Source organism: Chlamydotis macqueenii, chromosome 20 (genome assembly GCF_036417535.1).
Source record: "Chlamydotis macqueenii isolate bChlMac1 chromosome 20, bChlMac1.mat, whole genome shotgun sequence".
In the NCBI taxonomy this organism is placed as follows: domain Eukaryota; kingdom Metazoa; phylum Chordata; class Aves; order Otidiformes; family Otididae; genus Chlamydotis; species Chlamydotis macqueenii.
Genome location: NC_141575.1, coordinates 7,166,552 through 7,184,266, shown reverse-complemented (window position 1 = coordinate 7,184,266; position 17,715 = coordinate 7,166,552). Strand labels below are relative to the sequence as shown.

The 17,715-nt window shown below is 47.4% G+C and overlaps 1 protein-coding gene across 1 annotated transcript in view; it reads left to right on the top strand.

The window, feature by feature from the left end:
• The window catches only part of LOC104482988 (uncharacterized), a 156,036-nt gene that overhangs the window by 125,684 nt on the left and 12,637 nt on the right, over positions 1-17,715 (top strand). The window contains exons 38-48 of the mRNA XM_086763516.1: positions 6,991-7,044; positions 7,166-7,273; positions 8,781-8,834; positions 9,148-9,201; positions 12,335-12,391; positions 12,550-12,603; positions 13,347-13,400; positions 14,808-14,861; positions 16,408-16,461; positions 16,537-16,644; positions 17,042-17,149. Of these exons, the coding sequence (XP_086619642.1) occupies positions 6,991-7,044; positions 7,166-7,273; positions 8,781-8,834; positions 9,148-9,201; positions 12,335-12,391; positions 12,550-12,603; positions 13,347-13,400; positions 14,808-14,861; positions 16,408-16,461; positions 16,537-16,644; positions 17,042-17,149 (759 nt within the window). The remainder of the gene's footprint in view (positions 1-6,990; positions 7,045-7,165; positions 7,274-8,780; positions 8,835-9,147; positions 9,202-12,334; positions 12,392-12,549; positions 12,604-13,346; positions 13,401-14,807; positions 14,862-16,407; positions 16,462-16,536; positions 16,645-17,041; positions 17,150-17,715) is intronic.

Genomic DNA, 17,715 nt, shown 5'->3' with positions numbered 1-17,715 from the left:
TGCACTTGTCAAAGGGCAGGGGCCCTTTGCTGCAGAGCTGAGTGTCTCCTGGGCTTGTGCATGATCCATGTCCCAAGCCACAGCTACCTCTTCTGCATGGGAGGAGAGGACACCACAGGACATACTCCTCCTGCCCTACAGCCTGTCCTTCCCAGTAACTGCCACATAAGCAGGGCCGGTCCCTGTACTGGAGTCCAGTGTCTGTAGCTGAAGATGCCTGCACTTGGCCATGATGCGTAACAGCCTTGGAGTATTGTGTGGACAAATATCCAGCAAAGCCATAAGCAGGTATTTGCCTCGCATCAGAAATCAAAGGGGAATACAGTTGCTCAGGAATGTGGTCAGACGTGCTTAAGCCCTTTGCTTTGAACAGGCCCGGAGCAGGGGTTGGGGCGAGTGGCTCTGCGTGACTGCAGGCCACGGGTCTCTCTCCTTCCTCTTCTAGAAGCAATATTGTCGTCCCTGCACACCTCTGTCCTTTGCTGCAGTTGGCTTCACCTTCTTTTCCTTTAATGATCTGTGCATTGCAGATGGCCCCGGGTTCAGCCTCTTCTGTGGAAGTCTAAACATCCCGTTTTGTGGAGAGGTACACGCTGGATTTTGCTGATTGGGAGATTTTATTGTGTTGACTTTTTTCCCCCTTTGTCTGCTATTCTGGTATCTGTGACTCAGCCCACCAAATCCATTAAAACCTTTGGAGTGGACCGCGGTTGCCTGTGAGCCCTGGGAATCCTGCAGGGAATGGCAGAGCTCTCCCAATCCCCAGGAACGCTTCCTGCGGCGTCCAAGGCTGCTCTCCCGCAGCCGAGGGGCCGTTGGCCCTTGCAGTGCACCAGCCAGCTCTGCCTGCTTTCCCCGCTCCTTGGGAAGGCAGGCTGATCCCAGCTGGTCTTCGTTTAGAGTTAATAGGAGTCAAAACGAGCCAGAATTTGAAATAAATCCCGTTGACTTGGCAGGGTTTCTTTCCTGACTCAGACGAAGGAGACGCACTTTTTGTGCAGTTACTCCAAGATTCCCCTCCTTATTGCAAGAGAGGATTTCATTCCCCTCCTCTTCCACAACCTCAGGGCATCTGTGTCCTTCAAAAGGAAGATGTTAACCCTTCGTGTTTGGGGGAGGGAAAAAAGAGCACAATTAGTGCTCGTTAGTGTAAATCAGAGTTATACCGCCCAAGTGCCCTGTTTATTCCCTTCTTCCCAGTTGTCAGCTTCCAACGCTGGCTGACTCTCTGAAGCGTTTTGGTGTCATCACGTATGAAAGCTTCCCAGCTCAGTGGGGATGAGGGCTTGCACTTCTCACCCACCCATCGAGCCTTTTGGTGGCACTTTGTCTCCTCCACTTCCTTGGAGATGAGGAAATAGAGGCAAAGAGTGGAGTCAAAAAGGGATTTTCCCAGAAACAACAAATTGCTGGCAGCTCGGGGCTATCGGATCAAACCAGACCAGCTCAGACCGCACAGCAGTGCTCTGCACATCGTTCTCTTTGCTGCCTTACACTGTGACTGGGTAGAAAAACCAAGTTAAATAGACCTTATCATCCGCAGAACCAAAAGTGGCATATTTCAGAGCTGCATCTGCATGCAGATAAGAATTTGCACTAAGGCAGCATGTTTGGGATCCAAGATTTTGGACTGGATTCCGCATTTTAAGCTGAGGAACTAAGCTGAAAGGAAAGTCATAGTGACATTAGCTGGGGTCTTTCCATGCAAGATCTTTTTATATGATTTCACCATCTTGCTTTTTCTTTGAATTCAGCCAGCCAGCTCTACCAGCACTCGCCACTCGGGTTTCCACAAGCAGGCCAAGAGCCCATTACTTCCCAGTGATCCCAGTGAAGCCCTCTGAACCTCACAGTACAATCAGGTCTTTCTTCTCGAGAACAGTTGAGTCTTTCTTCTTTCCCATACTCATTCAGGAGCTGCTGCCCTGTCTCCTCCCCTTCCAAACTACTGCTAGGCAGAGCGATTATGAAATGTGTTTCTTATAAATCTGAAACATTTAAGTCTTCAAATGCCCGGCCCCAATAATCCCACTAATTTCCTGAGTGCTTGTGAACTGTCCTCCATGGGGGGAGGCTTTTCTCGATCAAAGTTTATTAAGTAGATGTTCTCATATGGAGACGTTGCTGAGCGGTAGGAAATTATATGGGGCTTTTTCATTTCCCTTTAAATGAGCTCACTGGCTGGGCCCTGAACAATATGGGTACGGTCACCCTGTGCTTCATGCTCCTTACCTTTACTGCTGCTTTAGCTCTTCTGCCCTTTCTATGTCCACTGCCTCAAACTATCACCATTTCTTTTCTTCCTGTCACCATTGACATTTTGTTTTCTTTACTCAGTAGCTGCATTCTGGTTCTTCTATTTCCTCCTGCCTCATTTTTGGTAGGGAGGAGTGACCTCGGACCTTCTCTTGATGACATCCAAAAAAATTTGAAAATATGCTCGTGCTCCACAACGGTCCTAAGTAATCCTGCCCCTGCTTGAAGTAGGCTTTGGGAAGCTACCTCGTTGGTACTGCACCCTCGTAGAGCTTCCCTCCTGTGCCATGCACGCAAAGCAGAAACATATCTGTCCTCTGAAACACCGAGAGCCACAGTTCCCCTTGAGTCAAACCAGGACGGTGAGTCACGTCTCGGTAACCGCTTCCCCGGATCAAGCGCACGTAGCAGAGCGTCACTGAATGTGGGGGAAGCTTGGGTCTGGATTTTAACACTGTTTGTTGTTTGGCTCTGTTTGGGGCATATCTTTCTGCAGTTCATTCAACTTCCTTGTTTTGTTTTTCTGGATGATGTGGTTGTAACATAGATTTCAACTGTTGACGTCTTGAGAATTTAAAGCCGGGCTGCTCGTCTGTTTGCTCCCAATAAATGTTACTGCTGGGCCCTGCAAAGATCTGACTTTGCTGCTGAGGCCATCAGCAGCTGAAAGCCTCTTTTTTCCTTACAAACTAATCAATTTGCATTAGAAAATAAACCATCCAGCTTTTCCCTTAGGGGAATATCTATGGCTATACTAAAAAAAAAAACATATAAAATTGGGTCCTTACTGAAGCTGGCAATGAAATTTTAAACATGCTAGACCTAAGATAATCAGATTTTGCTTTCCTTGGATATTTTGGCATACCTGAAGGTATGTGACTCCGTAAAACCAGTGCTTTCCGCTGTCCCTTGTCACAAATATCATAATCTTCTGGAGATACTGATATGCTTACCAAAGAGTGAGGTATATAAAGATAAATCACCATTCAAAAATAATCCCGCTCGTGGAAGAAGCTTGGAAAGAAGATTTGTTTTCTCAGCAAACCAGTAACCCAAAGCATACAACAAAATGTGTACAAACCCCGAGAATAAAGGCATCAAGTGTTTAGTGCCTTGGCACGCTAACCCAACTGATTTGAATCCAGCAAAAAGATCTTGGAATTAATTATTCTTCTGGAGAGGCTTTTGTACATTTTCTGCCCCTCATTGCTGTCTCTGCTGAAGGGAGTAGGATCCCTAGGAGCTTCATATTGCAGTGAAAGAGGTACCAAAAGATCCTCAATTCCTGATGTACATTGGAGACCCTGGGTGAAGTTACAATCTCACTGAATTTTATTTTTATCTTTTTTTTTTCTTCTTCTTCTTCCCCTTTTCTGGGCCTGATTTTTCCACCCCTCGACAGATGAGTCGGAAGAATGGAGAGAAAAAGGATCTGACCTTTTTTGAAGGCTACCAAAGTTGTTGCTGGGCTTGTTATTGCCTGTATATCGTGTGGCATGTGACAGTGGTGTGATTTCTGGGAACCGTGCAAACCGCTGTGTGTGTGCCCGGTGAACGCCTGGGATTGCGACAAACAGCAACCGCATCTGGAACATCACAAGTAGAGATATTGCATATCTGGGAACCCCAGACAAGTGTTGAACTGCCTCTAAATTCATCTGGGCAAAATTCCTGCGCAGTTGGAGAAAGCACATCCAGGAAAATCAGACATATGGTAGGCTTCCCGCTCACCAGTGGAGCTCTGCTGGCCAAAGTCCTAGAAAGCATGCTGGTAGAGCACAGAAATATCCTTTGCTGATAGAGCTTGCTCCATTCAAGGAGGTGACTCAGGCTGCAAGATCCAAGCCACGTCCCTGCTGATGGTGTCGGCAGCACGGTTTGACCCATTTATTCGTACCAGCAAAGCTTTTAACCAACAGACAAGAGCTAACACCAGCGAGGGAGGCTCAAAGAAAGATCTCTGTGGTTTACTGCGAGTGACAGCTGGTCTCACTATCACTGACAAGAGTTGGAGATGCTGCCAATTTTTTTTTCCTCCGGCAAGGAGGAAGGAGCTGCACCCCAGCTGGAGGATGCAGGAGAGCCTTCTGGAGTAGATGAACATCCCTGCTCCATGAGGGCGATGTGTTATAAGGGGAAAAGCCAGTACAGGGAGTTTATCTGAGCCCATACCTGTGTTTGCACTCCACCAACAGTGAAAGATGAGCTGAAGGAACCCAGAGAAAGTTGAGACCCTGTTTGAACATGATACAGTCTTCTGTGGATCAAGTTTATTTTTGTGATCAGGACTTGGACTGTCAAAGTTGGGGGTTTTTTTGGGGGGTTTCCCTCACCCATATGATTCTGACACTATATCTGTACTTCATGATTGTGGGTACAAGCATGAACCTGAATGCTGGCAGATTTTAGAAGCAATGTGGCAGTTTTGTTTCTCGGAAGGGAAGAGTTAAGGCCTGAACCTGTCTTCTCAAAAAGCAAAGATATTTCTCAGTGCAGGGCAGAAGCAAGTTTCAGTCATTGCTGCCATGGGAGATGTATCCAGGTGGGGGGAACCAGGCTGTACTTCAGATTATTCTGAAGTAGCTGTGAGATCTTTGTGACCTCCTCTGTGAACAGAGTCCATCTGCCCTGCACAACGACAAAAGGGTACATCCCACCGTTACACTGGTGTCTGCATTTTTGACAGTCGGTGTTACACATTCCTATCCTGAGGATGGAACTGTAACATGGAAGTACCTGTTTCCAGAGCTGTTACAGCACAGCAACCCTGGAGCACATCTGAGTGTCCAAAATGACTCGGCTGGAGAAGATCAAAAGCTTGGCCATCACCAGGGACAGGGACAGATTTAGCTTAAAACAGGCTTTCTCCTAGTTGCATGAAATAAGAAGTATCTGTTGCCCGTGCTTCCAAGAGACCGTGCACAGTCCAGGGAGACTGATGGAAAAACACTGTGCAACTAATTAGAAATGAAATCCCAGTTGTGTCTTTATTCATTCACCTCTTGTTTTGACAGTAAACTTTTGTGAGTGATTCCACTATTCACTCTACAAATTTTCAAGCCTCTAAGCAGCACAGTATTGCTGCAGAACAGGGTCTGTGAGCGTTATTGTTGCTTCTCTGCGACGGGTATGTGGGGAAGTTGAGGGACCTGGTACCACATCCAGTGGTGAGCTGGCTGCAGAGCTGGATGGGGATGGCCGTTTCCCAGGCTGATGCTTTCATTGGTGAGGATTTCTCGGTACTCGTGTCAAAAGCGTAAATCACGTGGGTGATGCTGGAGGCTTGGCACCCACAATTCATTGCGTACTGCGACTGCTGGGAAAAATAATTCCAAAAGTGATCTCTTGGAAAGTGGCAGCAAAAGATAGCAAACAAAACCACTGAGCAGTGTGGAAGAGACAACAGGACAGGACTCTGCACTCCTGGGCAGGGGCTGGTCCTTTGTGAAGCTCTAATAGCATTGGCAAGGTGGGCTCTTGAGAGGTTTGACTGGGGTAAAGAGGAGCTATTCCCTTTGGGGCAGTGAAGAACTGGCAGGACTCTTCAGGACTATGAGGAGTCTGAATCACTCCTTTGTGTTAAGAGCAGGCACTTAGGAGGCCCATGTTTCAGATCGGAGTGAAAACCCTCAAATAACGGCTGGCTTTAGAAGTTGCTTTTGTTCAGCTGAGGCTGATACTTCTCTCCAACATGAACAGTGGTGAAAATTATACCTTCTTAACCGGGAACGGGTGAGTGGAGGGAGAGATGCCGTGCTGGTGTGTGGATGCTGTTGAAAAGTTTGTCGCAATTGCCAAAAAGTATGAGTTATTTTCTTCAGTGATACTTTTGCTTCTTTCTGTCAAATCCAAAATATGTTGTCTGCCTCACAGCCAACGGGGTCAAACGCTATAAAAATCCCTGGTTTCCCTGAGGACGTGTGCTATACTGAGTTGCTCATCACCACTAATTTCTGCTGCGTGCCGGCGAGGATGGGCAGCGGCATGTGTCTGTGAGGCACCCGCGCTCGGTGCACAAAGCAGGCCCGCGTTTCTGTCTCTCGTTGCTGTGGCTCCCGCCTGAAGTTTTGCATCCCACTCCGTTTCTGGATGCCTGATCAAGGCATTGTAATTTCTACGTGCTGTGTGGTGCAGTAATAATAATACGAAAAGAGGGAAGGGGTTTGCAGTGCCTTAGCTGGTGGTGACAGGTACAGAGCAGACCAGAGGAAACCTTTTGCAGAGGCCAGGGTAAATGTGTTTTCCACATTTCATCCCTTTCTGTGGCAGTGGCTGGGTAGGTAGCATTTTTCGGTTCAGTGGGTGCTGTCTTCAAGGAGCACTGCTGAGATCCCTCTTTTGCATCCCTAAGGACAGATGGACACATCAGATGGCGGTTTTCCATTACCCACCTGTCTTTGATATGATCTGAAGATGAAAAACATCACTTTTTAGCCATGTTGCCCTATAGTCCCCTGGACAAAGATCTTTCCACCTCTAAGCAATGAGATTTCCTTCTCCTCCATGTGTTGGAGTAGCTCAAGAACAAACTCAGCCATACTCCATCTGTAGTATTTGTGAATCATGGCCTTACCTGCATGATTTCTAGCCTCCTTGTTGGCTCCCATGGGAGTAGGGTGGGATGAGTGAGGACACTGTCAGGGTTGAGCGTACCAGGGAAGTGGCCTCGGGGTGGTTGGTTGGGATGGGATGACTTTGCTTTCCCATGCCAACAGCTTTTTTTTGCTCTCCTAGGGACCAGAAGGGAAACCAGGAAAACAGGGAGAAAAGGGCAAGCCTGGCCAGAAGGTAGGAACATCTCCTATTGATAATATCTTCTCCTCTGGATCTCTCTTTCTTTACTCATCTTTAATATTCATCTGCAGAAGCAATTTTGTCCTGCATTAATGTCAGTGGTTTTGTTCTGCAGGGCAGCAAGGGCTACCAGGGGCAGCTCGGTGAGACAGGATCTCCAGGGAAGGAGGGGCCGAAGGGGAACCAAGGCCCTAAAGGATCCCGAGGTACCCTGGGACCTATGGTGAGAAGAGCTCTGCAAACGGTTGAACACAACACGCAGAAACGCGACTAGCTGTGGTGGGCACAGGCCGGAATGAAGCAGAGAGTCCAACAGAGGCTTCAGAGCACAGAAAGTGAAATGATGTTAGATGGATTTAAATGACTAGGACAGCTTAACACTTGCTCTGAGCAGCACAGGAGAGGCTCCATAGTTGGTGCCCCGTGAACCCAGTTCACGTTGCATCATGGCGGTTCTTTACAACTCCCTAGACAGGCTGAAATATTGGGGATTTTTCTTGAGACGGGAGTGAGCTGATAAGCTATTTTTTGCTAAGATCTTTCCCTTTGAGACTGCACAGTCATGGCAAGAGCTGCTTCCAAGTCAAACTATGCTGTTATAAGAAACTCTGCCTTGGATTTCTGCCCTGTTTCTACACCCACTCTTGATCGACTCATCTAAAACACTTGCAGCAAGAGGAAATATAGCGTAGGAAAGGGTTCGAGTTGGGACTGAAGGTGAGGCTTTCAGAGAGAACAACAATAGTGTGGTGGAAAGGGAAGAAAGTTAGTTTGCTTTAGGCATAGGAGATAGCATAGGGACAGCAGCGGTAATAAGTACCTCCTCATGCAATGCAGGCTGGTCAGGAGACTTCTTGCTCTATATTTGCTAGAACGTAGTGAAAAAGCAGGAGTTATTTATGAACCGGGAATCACAGTGATGTTTCAGAACAGTAGCAAAAGAGTGATAGAGTAACGGTTCCACTGATAGCGTTTTCCTGCACTAAAAATTATGGTCTCCCCTTATATCCTCCCTTCATACTCTTTGGCAAAGCCTCCATGGATTGTTTCACAAGGAAGCAAAGCAACATCTGAGCAGCAGTATATTGGACTGAACGCCTCTCTGTCTTGTGGAAAGGGCTTTCTCCCACACTAAATGGGAAAGTTTTCCACTAAATATGGAAAGTTTGCAATTCACTTTAATCTGATGATCTAAAGAATGGGAGCTCGTAATCTAAAGGATGAAAACTCTTGTTCAGTCTGCTAAAGATGCAATAAACAGCTCTTGCAATGCCCTCATCACAGTCCAGGAAACTCCTTTCTTGGCCTCAGAACCCACGCTGAAATGTTTCCTCCCAACAGTTTAGCATTAGGTCATGCGTGAGAACATTCTTGCTGGTGGACTTCCTAGCACAAAGCTGTTTGGATACAAAGCCATCCAGAAGGGCAGATGAAGAGCACACACTGTGCAGCCATTTCTGGTAGCAAATCTGAATGAGGTGGGAAACCTATTGCTACAGGGTGGCAAGAACATCGACCAGACCCCCTGGCATCAGTCTCCATCTGTAAGAGATTAAAGCCAAGCAACAGCATTTGAGATGCTGCAGCAAAGCTCACTGGTGGCCAGGGAAGCAGATGGCTGCGCTCCTATGTGGTGCTGAGCTTTGGTTTGCATGGCCCAGTGCATCCTCCTCTTGTGGGGTGCGACCCACAGGCTATTCTCATGGTGCTTTCTGTGCTTGCCTCTCCAGGGTGCTCCAGGAAGGATGGGTGTTCAAGGGGAACCTGGCTTGAAGGGTTACCAGGTAAGGTTTTTATTTTCATCCTCCAGCTTCTGCGTTGTTCTCTAATGGAACAAAACTGCCACTCCAGGATGCAAAATTGTTCTTAAACTCTGATTTATTTCTGGTCTTGAGTTCAGTTTAATTCCTCTAGTCTTCTTTGCACCATGATGACTTACTTCTCCAGATCCATTTGGTCCATCTCTGCCACTACCCATGTGTCCCTCCAAAGCTGGGGTGCACAACACAGGGCTTGCAAGACTTGCCAGGAAACTAGGGAGGACCTTCAGTCAAACAGCTCTTCCCTGTCTCCTCACATGCTGTCTGCTCTCCCCAGGGACACGCAGGACCAGCAGGGCCAATTGGACCACCAGGGCCAAAGGGGGAAAAGGTAAGTTTGCAGAATTTAGCCGTCTCATCTTCCATTGGCATGGAAGCTGAGCTGACGTAGAGACAATTGCCCCACTGCCACAACACCCAAGCTTCTGCATTATTCTCCTCTACCTGTGGCAGAGGTGTCTGCTCTACAGCACAGCCACCTACAGAACTCCTGGGACAAACTAGCTGATCTTCAGCAAGCTGCCCATCTGTGCTTAAATCAGCCAATAGTTTGTTGCAAGCAAGGCAGAACTGATCTCCTCTCCATTGCCCTTGCTCCATTTTCCTCATCGCCTGCCACCCCCTTACCTCACACATCCCCCCCAGCCCTCGACGAGCCCCCTTGCCACAGCTGGCCTGGGTCAGAGCCCTCTTTCCACAGTGGCTTTCCCCTTGTGTTTTCCCCCTTTTGCTGAGTCAGCACAGCCATAACCAGTCCAAGCTGGAGAAATGACTCATGCTTTAATGGTTTCCTGTCGGCGGAGCTGGCCGCTCCGCGCTCCGAGGACTGCCCAGCTGGCGTTGGCTGTACTCGCAGTGCCGCTGGAGCCCCTCATGGGCCTTCAGTAGTGGCAGCGATGCTCCCTCCCTCAGTGTGGGAAGTGAAGTGATGGTAATTGGGACTTCATTGGGTCTTTCAACTTCCAGACTTCAGCAGCGTTCCTTCTCAGGTGTATTCTGCTGAGCGGCTGTGTGGGAAGTGCCAGGAGTTAATGAGGAACAACCAGCTCAGGATAATAATGAAAGAGCTCGTGACCAAGCACATTGCTAGTTGAGAACCTGGTCAGAGGTTTCTCACAGTCCCACTGTTAAAACTTGTGCATCCTGGCAAAAAGTTGAGAGTCGTGACTATCAAAAGCAAGTTCAGCCATTGCCCTTACAGCAGAAGGAGTAAGAGATGTGCAGTATGTATCTCTGTTGTTTATGTTGGGGCCGTTGTTTTATTTTAAAACATTGAAAGTTGCCATCTTCTTCAAAGCTCCCATCATTTCAGTAGTAATATTCCTCTGCAAATGGACACTAGAAGAGCGCTTGCTCAGAGATAACATGGATCTCGTGTCATCAGAGCCCAGCAACGTTGATGATAAAATGAATTCTGCATGCAAGTATCCAAGCTGAAGCCTGACAAAGACACCAAAGCATCTAATGCACCCTGTTGAGAGCAGTCAGATCTGTTAATGACCACTGACAGCCAGATCGGCGCCTCGCTGGAGAGCAGCTCCAGCTGAACGAGGAGAGCATAGCATTGTGTGCTGAGACTCCAGCGCCCATTCCTGCAGCATCCAGGTGCTGCACAAAAGTCTTGCATCTAAATTTTCTTATACATCCTTCCTACTTATCTCCAAAGAGTTGCCTGGATCCTAGCCTAAGGACAGACAGATTCCTTCCCTCCAGACACGCATGCAAACATGAAAATGGAAGCCTGAATCTGACAAATGAAGAGGAAACGTGACTGCTCTGGGAGCTTTGAACAACGTGCTGTGCTGAAGAAGGAGGATATATAATGGTGGGGAAGGTCTTCCCTTTTCCAGAGAGGAAAGTGGCTTGATGAGAGGCATTATTGTGGAATCCAGTCCTCTTGTGCCATACCAGCCAGCTACTCCACTGCATTTAATATGCTAACAGCTCCTCAAAGAGGCCTTGCTCAGAGCAGACGCCTGCACTTGGCAGCTGCTTAAAGCAGTCCAGATGGGATCCTTTTAAAAATTACAAACTGGTGTATCTCACTTTGGGACAGGAGCCAACAACAACAAGCCTTCCCTTCTTCTCCATGCATTTTCCATTTGTATCCCAACATGTTTACTTTGCTGCCCTTTACTCTAACTTTTTTTTCACTGCAACTTTCCGAAGAATTAGCACAGACCTTTCATCTCCCTCTTGAGCAGCTGATGCATCAGGAAGTCCTGGAGGAGCTCAGTCTCACAGTCCTAGAGCTGACCAGGTTGCAGGATTTTCTCAGTCGGCAGACGAAGGACAAGGTGGGAATTAGACTCAAGGGGACACAAAGCCACAACTCAGCTTTGGGGAAAAAGTCAGTGAGTCTTGATGCTCTTCAAGGGTCCCCAGAATTATGAGCTTTCTTTGAGTTCATCACGCTGGTCTCAGCTCCCAGATGGCAAGGTGTTCACATCCTGTTTGCGAAGTAGCAATCGGCGCCAAGCCTTCTGCATAGTAACACGTATTCTAGGATCTTTTTTATTTTTCCTGAGACTTGAGAAATGGTGGCTTTGTTTCCCTGCTAGCCTACATTCCTTTGATAGTGGCTAGAAAGCAAACCGGTTGCCAAGTGTTCTACTGCTGACTTCAATCAGCAAGTTCAGTAGCACTGGAAACTGCTGGCAGAGCCTGTTAGGCATTACTTTCCTTTCTCTCTACTCTGCCATCCAAATTTCTCCATCAGTACTATATTCTCAAGCCATTCTGGCAGTTTCTCCCTATACATTTCTTCTACCATGGTATCTCCCCACAGCCCCAGGCAGTGTTCAGTCTTGAGGGATGCCTCTGTGGATGTTTTAGAGAAACCTCTGTTATAAATATTCCAGGTGATTATTATTGTTATCTACCAGCCAAACCTCTTACTGTGGAGCTTCCCATCAGCAAGTGGAGCTGCTCACGCAGCAAGTGTGTAAGGGGCTGACCCTCTCACCTGATCAGTTGTAAGACAAGCCCACACAACGGTGGCACGCAACCAGGCCCATCCAGACCACCCTTGTTCCCATGTCAGCCCAGACAGCACCCAATGAGGGTGGGGAAATGTTTGATTAAAGAGTTTGGTTTGACTGTCGGCAATAAAATTCAGAGGCAGAGAACTATTTCCCATATTGTCATAATTACATGCTTCTTGCTTAGTTTAGAAATTGTTGAAAATAGCCCTTTGCACCTGGTTCCTTCAGGAGGACGGTTAGACTAAGCAAAAATAACCACCAGAGAAACCAGGAAAGCAATGTGAGGAGTCAATGTACTCCAGGTTGTGAGTCAAGAAAAAAATAAAAAATTGTTTAGACTTTCTTTGGATGAAGAGTTAGCAAATTCAACAGGGGCTTTGACTTAGGAGCCCATGATATGGGAGGACTGGACCAGGTCTATGCAGAATCATCTGCTGTATAATCTGCTGTCTATATTAACACTAGCATTTTTATTCACAGGGAGAACAAGGTGATGACGGGAAGGTAGAAGGCCCACAGGGACCACCTGGAGACAGAGTAAGATGTTAAATCCCTTCTCTAATCGATCCTGGCCTGATTTTTGCAGGTGGATTAGTTGGATCGCTTCCTTACTTGAGGAACATGCAGAAGCCATTGAGCTGTTGTGGATTACAGATTGTTTACATCCACCTAAAGTCTTTGTTATGTTGTTACAGGGTCCTGTTGGTGACAGAGGTGATCGAGGGGAGCCTGGAGACCCTGGTTATCCTGTGAGTCTTATTCCAGATACATGATTCAGTAGTCACGATCCATAACCTGCTGTTGTCCCTTGCTAACTGTGGCCCATGGCTGTGTTTCAGACAAGGAGTAATTCAGGTATCTTTACCTAAAGTGGTAAAAGTTTTGCTGAAGGCAAATGTAGGTCCTGCAGGTCAGCATCTCACAATGCCGTGCACCTGCCTGAGGACACTAGACTGAAAGAATAAGTAGGACCGTCTCATCAGAGATATTTGTGATTACCAAGGAAATACCCTGGGGAAGATGTGTACAAGAAAGGTCATGTCAGTGCTGGACAGAATTCAAGACTTATGTGCCCATGGCTGTAGACTCTTTCATGGGAATTTCTCTGTTAACTTGGAGGTTTGGAAGCTTCCAAAATCTTATCAGAAAAGTTTAAATTGCCTAGGGTAGCAGTGCTGCTGCCTTATTCTGTAGGACAGCAGTCTCCAGCTGCTCACTCACATTAGTGCTGTGTGTGTTTAGGGATGTGTTAGAAATCCTTCTGTACTGCTTAAGTGGCCATTAGCAGTTCCCCTTAGCCATTTCTTTCCAGTGCATATCCATGGGAGCATGTTCACTACCTGCAAGCTCCAACATTTCTATAGTAGCAGGATGTAGATCTGTATGTCCTCTTCTGCCCCATACAGCACGTTACATCCATTTCTGTTTCCCATTGCCACGAAAGTACCGAGGGACAAAAAAAAACATATTCCCTTTCTGTTTTTTATTTAAGGGTCAAGAAGGGCTTGATGGAGAAAGAGGAAAACCGGGACAGCAAGGCTTACCTGTAAGAGATGCTGCTTTGTTGTAAGCTACCCAATGTCACGTGCATGTGAAAAACAGGTGCAAAAAGGCAGGGAGGGAGGAAGGGCTGCAGCAGGGAATGGGTGGAGAGCTGTGAGATGCCATGTGTGCCTTTCCGTAAGCCAGGCCTATAGAACAGGCTTTTCAAATCACTAATAAATGGGTGACTGGACGGGGGGCACTCCCAGAAGCCTGTCTCCAAAACTGTCTTTTCTGAACAATCCCAGAGGGACTAGAAATCTGAGGAGATGGGCGGTGGGAGGTGATGATAGTGGAAGGGTCCGCTTGGAAATGATACATTTGGCCTGCTGCTGGTGAGAGCTGGTCCAGCGTGAGCTGAGACCGTATTATTCTGCCTGCATGGGGTTTCCTCTCAAACCACTGCATTTATGAAAGACTAAATTAAATCCAAATTTAAGGGAAGGACTTTTTATTCCCTTTCTATATTCAGCAGTGTCTAACTTGTATATGTGACTATTGCAGCCGTGAGTGCAGCAGCACATTAAGTGTAGTTTGTATTGGGAAATAAAGTTGAATCAGTTCCCACTCTTTGTAGAGCTGCTGGAAAGAACAACAGATTCTATTTTGGGGTAAAATCTTACTGCTCTGTCACATGGCCTAGAAATGGGTAGACCTGCTGCATTCCCCAGTGGATGTAGTTTATTCTGAGTCAGTGCTTCGGGTGGAAGCAGGAGCTTTGGGTTGTCTTTAGTGAAGAGCCATTAGGAGCACGTGGCTCAGAAAGAGCTGAAGGAGAAGAGCTCTGCAGGTGTGTCCTTACCATTCCTTTGATATTAGTCCAGAAATTGCCCCTGACACAAGTACACATACAAAAAACCTGGATGGCCAGAAAAAAAAATGGAGACATGTGTGATGGGGAAGAGACCAGTAAGATAGTTCAGAAAGATCCTCTCTGCTGTATTCCTCCATAGGTAGCTCTCTGACATCCAGGCGAAACCAAGGAAAGGGCTGCAGTGTGCGGAGGGGAGGTGGCACCGACACTAAAGATGGAGTCACTGTATAAACTACTCGTTCTACGTGTAGCTCCTGCAGTACCTTTCTCAAGATGGGCTCCTTCCTGCCCTCTTCCCAGCACTGTTTTCCAGGCACCAGCTGGAATTTAGTGGATGACTTCTGCGAATACAAACATCACCCAATTGGAGGGGGGGTAGCGCTGCGTCTTCTCCAGGTGACACCCTGTTAGATACTCTCTGGAGACAGTGCCTTGCTCCTTTTTCCCCAGGAGGCTGCCTGAGCACAGGCTGTTCCCCTGAATTGTTTCCATACGGTCAGCATTGTTAGGGCACAAAAAAATGCTGTTCTGTCTACTTTACGCAAGATACTGCCAGAAGAGAATTTCAAGCAGATTTTTCTTGCTGATGTTTTGTAGGGGGATCCTGGACCACCAGGCCAGCCAGGAGCAAAGGGATCCAAAGGTGATGTGGTAGGTTTCAGCAGGGTGGTTTTACAGTGTCCCAAGTTAAAACGAAAAAAAAATTGTCTTATTAAGAGGACTGTCATGTTTTTCCCCAGCATGTGTGATTTGGCCTATGGTCTACGCCTTGAAAGACTGTGGAGAACCTAGTGGGAGGGCTGTAAACATGTATTTGAGTTGCTAAGCCCAATAGTTTGTTGACTTTGTGGACCTGGAGAAGATCAAGACAATTACAGCTCCAGCATGATGGGTGAATCTTGGGCAGGTCTTCAGTCATTGCCATGGGTTGTGTCTCTTTCCCATGCCCCTGTTTGTGGTGCCCTCAGCCACAACTGGCTCGTCTGTCCCTAAGGAGGTCTGAGCCAGGCCAGTGTCTCTCTCTTTCACTTGAACCATAAACTTTTCTGGCTTGAAGCCTTCCAGATTTGGAGCCCATTTATCCGTGCAGTTATGTTTCTTGGAAGAGTGTCTCTAACTTCTTGCCCTTATTGAGCAAGAAAACACAGCACACATGGGTCCTTCGAGGTTCATTGGGGTACCTCATACCTACTCCTACCCCCACATCTGGCAATAATGACAGCTTGCTAATTACTCTCGCAGAGATGTTTGCTAAAACATAAGCATGCGACATCAATACTCAGCAAATTCCTGCTCCCTTTTGGCAGATGTCAGGATTTTTAATCTGACCCTGCTGGGGTAGTGCCAGAAGATAGTTTAACCTACGGTAGGTGTTCTTGGCCAAAAGCGTACCAGGCGATGAGATAAATAAACTCTGCCCATCGATGGGCAACCTGGGACTGCCTTTGGGTCTAATGAATAGCAGAGCAATCACCCCCAGCAGTATTTCTTTCATGTAGCTGTCCTGCCTGGTCCTCTGCAGATGGAGAAACAATGCACAGAAAATGCAGTGCTTCAATTTAAAAGTGCTTTAGTACATGACCTCACTAAGAGAGCCCTAGCAAAGGTGATGAGGCCGAGTTTTCCATTCATACCGCAGAAATTAATCCTTTTTACAGCTAATAAACCTCAGGAGTATTTCTTTTATGTCTTTATTCACAAAGCAGCATTGCAAATTTTAGACACAAGATACCCTTTTCATTCCCATTAACTTTCCAAAATAGAGGGAGCTACCTCGCGGAGAAAGGCTCTTCCTGAATGTCCTGCAGAAGACTTGCTGGGTCCTTGGTCCAGCACTGTGCTGTCAATGAACTGATGGAAGACGCAGGTTTTAAAGCATCTTGTTCTAATGTTCGCCAGTGTACTGAGTCCTCCCTCGAGTTCATCCTGCTTTATTTGTCCTCATCTGCTCTGTATTAGGAAAAATGTAGGTCCTTGCCTTCTAGCTATTCATTCCTGCCCCAGAACTCTCAAGACATACGAAGAATCGCTTGTAATAAAACCAAATAGCAGTTCGCTCCCCGTGTTGGAGCAATTGACTTTATAAATCCCTTTTTTTTATAAAACTCTTTCCAAAAAGCACACCCTGAATCAGACTCCCAAGCAGAGTTGTGCTAGAACTGTTGCAGATTTAGATGTTTTCTGTTTTTACTTGCAGGGCCAAAAAGGAAAGCAAGGAACACGGGGCAATGCAGGGAGCAGAGGCTCACCGGTAGGTAAAAATTCAGTTTTCTGCCCCAGCAAATGCTGTTGGGGAGCTCCATCACTAACACTGTTGTGATTTTAGGGCATCCTTGGGCTACCGGGTCCTCGAGGAGTGGTGGGAAGGCAGGGTCAAGAGGGTGCCCCTGGAGTGGACGGAGTGCCTGGGAAGGATGGCGTGCCTGGGACGCTGGTGAGTTTGCAGTTGTCACCTTAGGGCATCGATAGCAAACGCAACTTAGGAGCTGGAAAACTAAAAGGTAGCGCAGGAGAAATGGATGTAGTTCAGCTGTAGGTGTTGCAGTTGACGTGTACCCAGAGTGGATCACACGTTCCTCTCCCTATCTCGCGCGCACACAGAGGCAGCAGCTGCCTGTGCCTGGCCAGTCTGTAAATAAACCAGTGTTTGCAGCCTGACAGACACTTGCATGCACAGGCCTCTCTACGTCTCTGCAAATCCACCCATGCCCAGATGCACGGTCCTGGTCCTCGCTGAGGGCAGAACCCCACCGCTCCCCTGTCCCCCCAGAAGCTGTGCAGAGGTGGGAAGAGCAGCTTGTTTCATAACCTCTTCTGGGTTTCTTTTCTAGGGAGAGCAGGGTGATGATGGGGAAGAAGGTGTGACAGGAATGGCAGGCAAAAGAGGGAACCCTGGCATACCAGGACTCCCCGGGGCACAGGGACCACCAGGATTCAAGGTGAGTTTCTGACTCCCTGGGATACTGCTACGAACCATCCACTCTGTGAGCCTGCTGTCGCTAGAGCTTGGATTCTCCAAGGTCTAATAAAGTCTTAACTCCTGCTGCCATCTTTCACTTAGCTAGAGACTCAGTAGATCTTTCTCCTTATCCATCCATCCATTCATTTTCATTACGTTCACAGCAGCTGAATGTCCATGGGACCTTTCTTCCTTTGTCAAAGTTCACTGAGCTCAGGAGCCTACAGATACACGTACCCACACTACGAACACTTTCAGCCTTCTTTCCTTAGAAACCTGGCTAAAAAAAAAAAACATGGCCTTGGGGAAATTGCAAAGGAACTGCCACAGCCTGCCTGTAGGATGTCCAGGATGGATGACTCCATGCGAAATTGAAGTGTCCTTTAGCTGCTGCCCTGCAAGGCCTGAACTGCTGAGGGGAAATTTGTGCTGCTTGTTTTTTAGCATATATTTACTGGATTGGAAAGGCTGGAACCAGTACGGGCTTGGACATTGCTCTGGGTGGAAGTAGGGACAAGCTGCTTTAGTGACCTTGGGGTTCCTTCC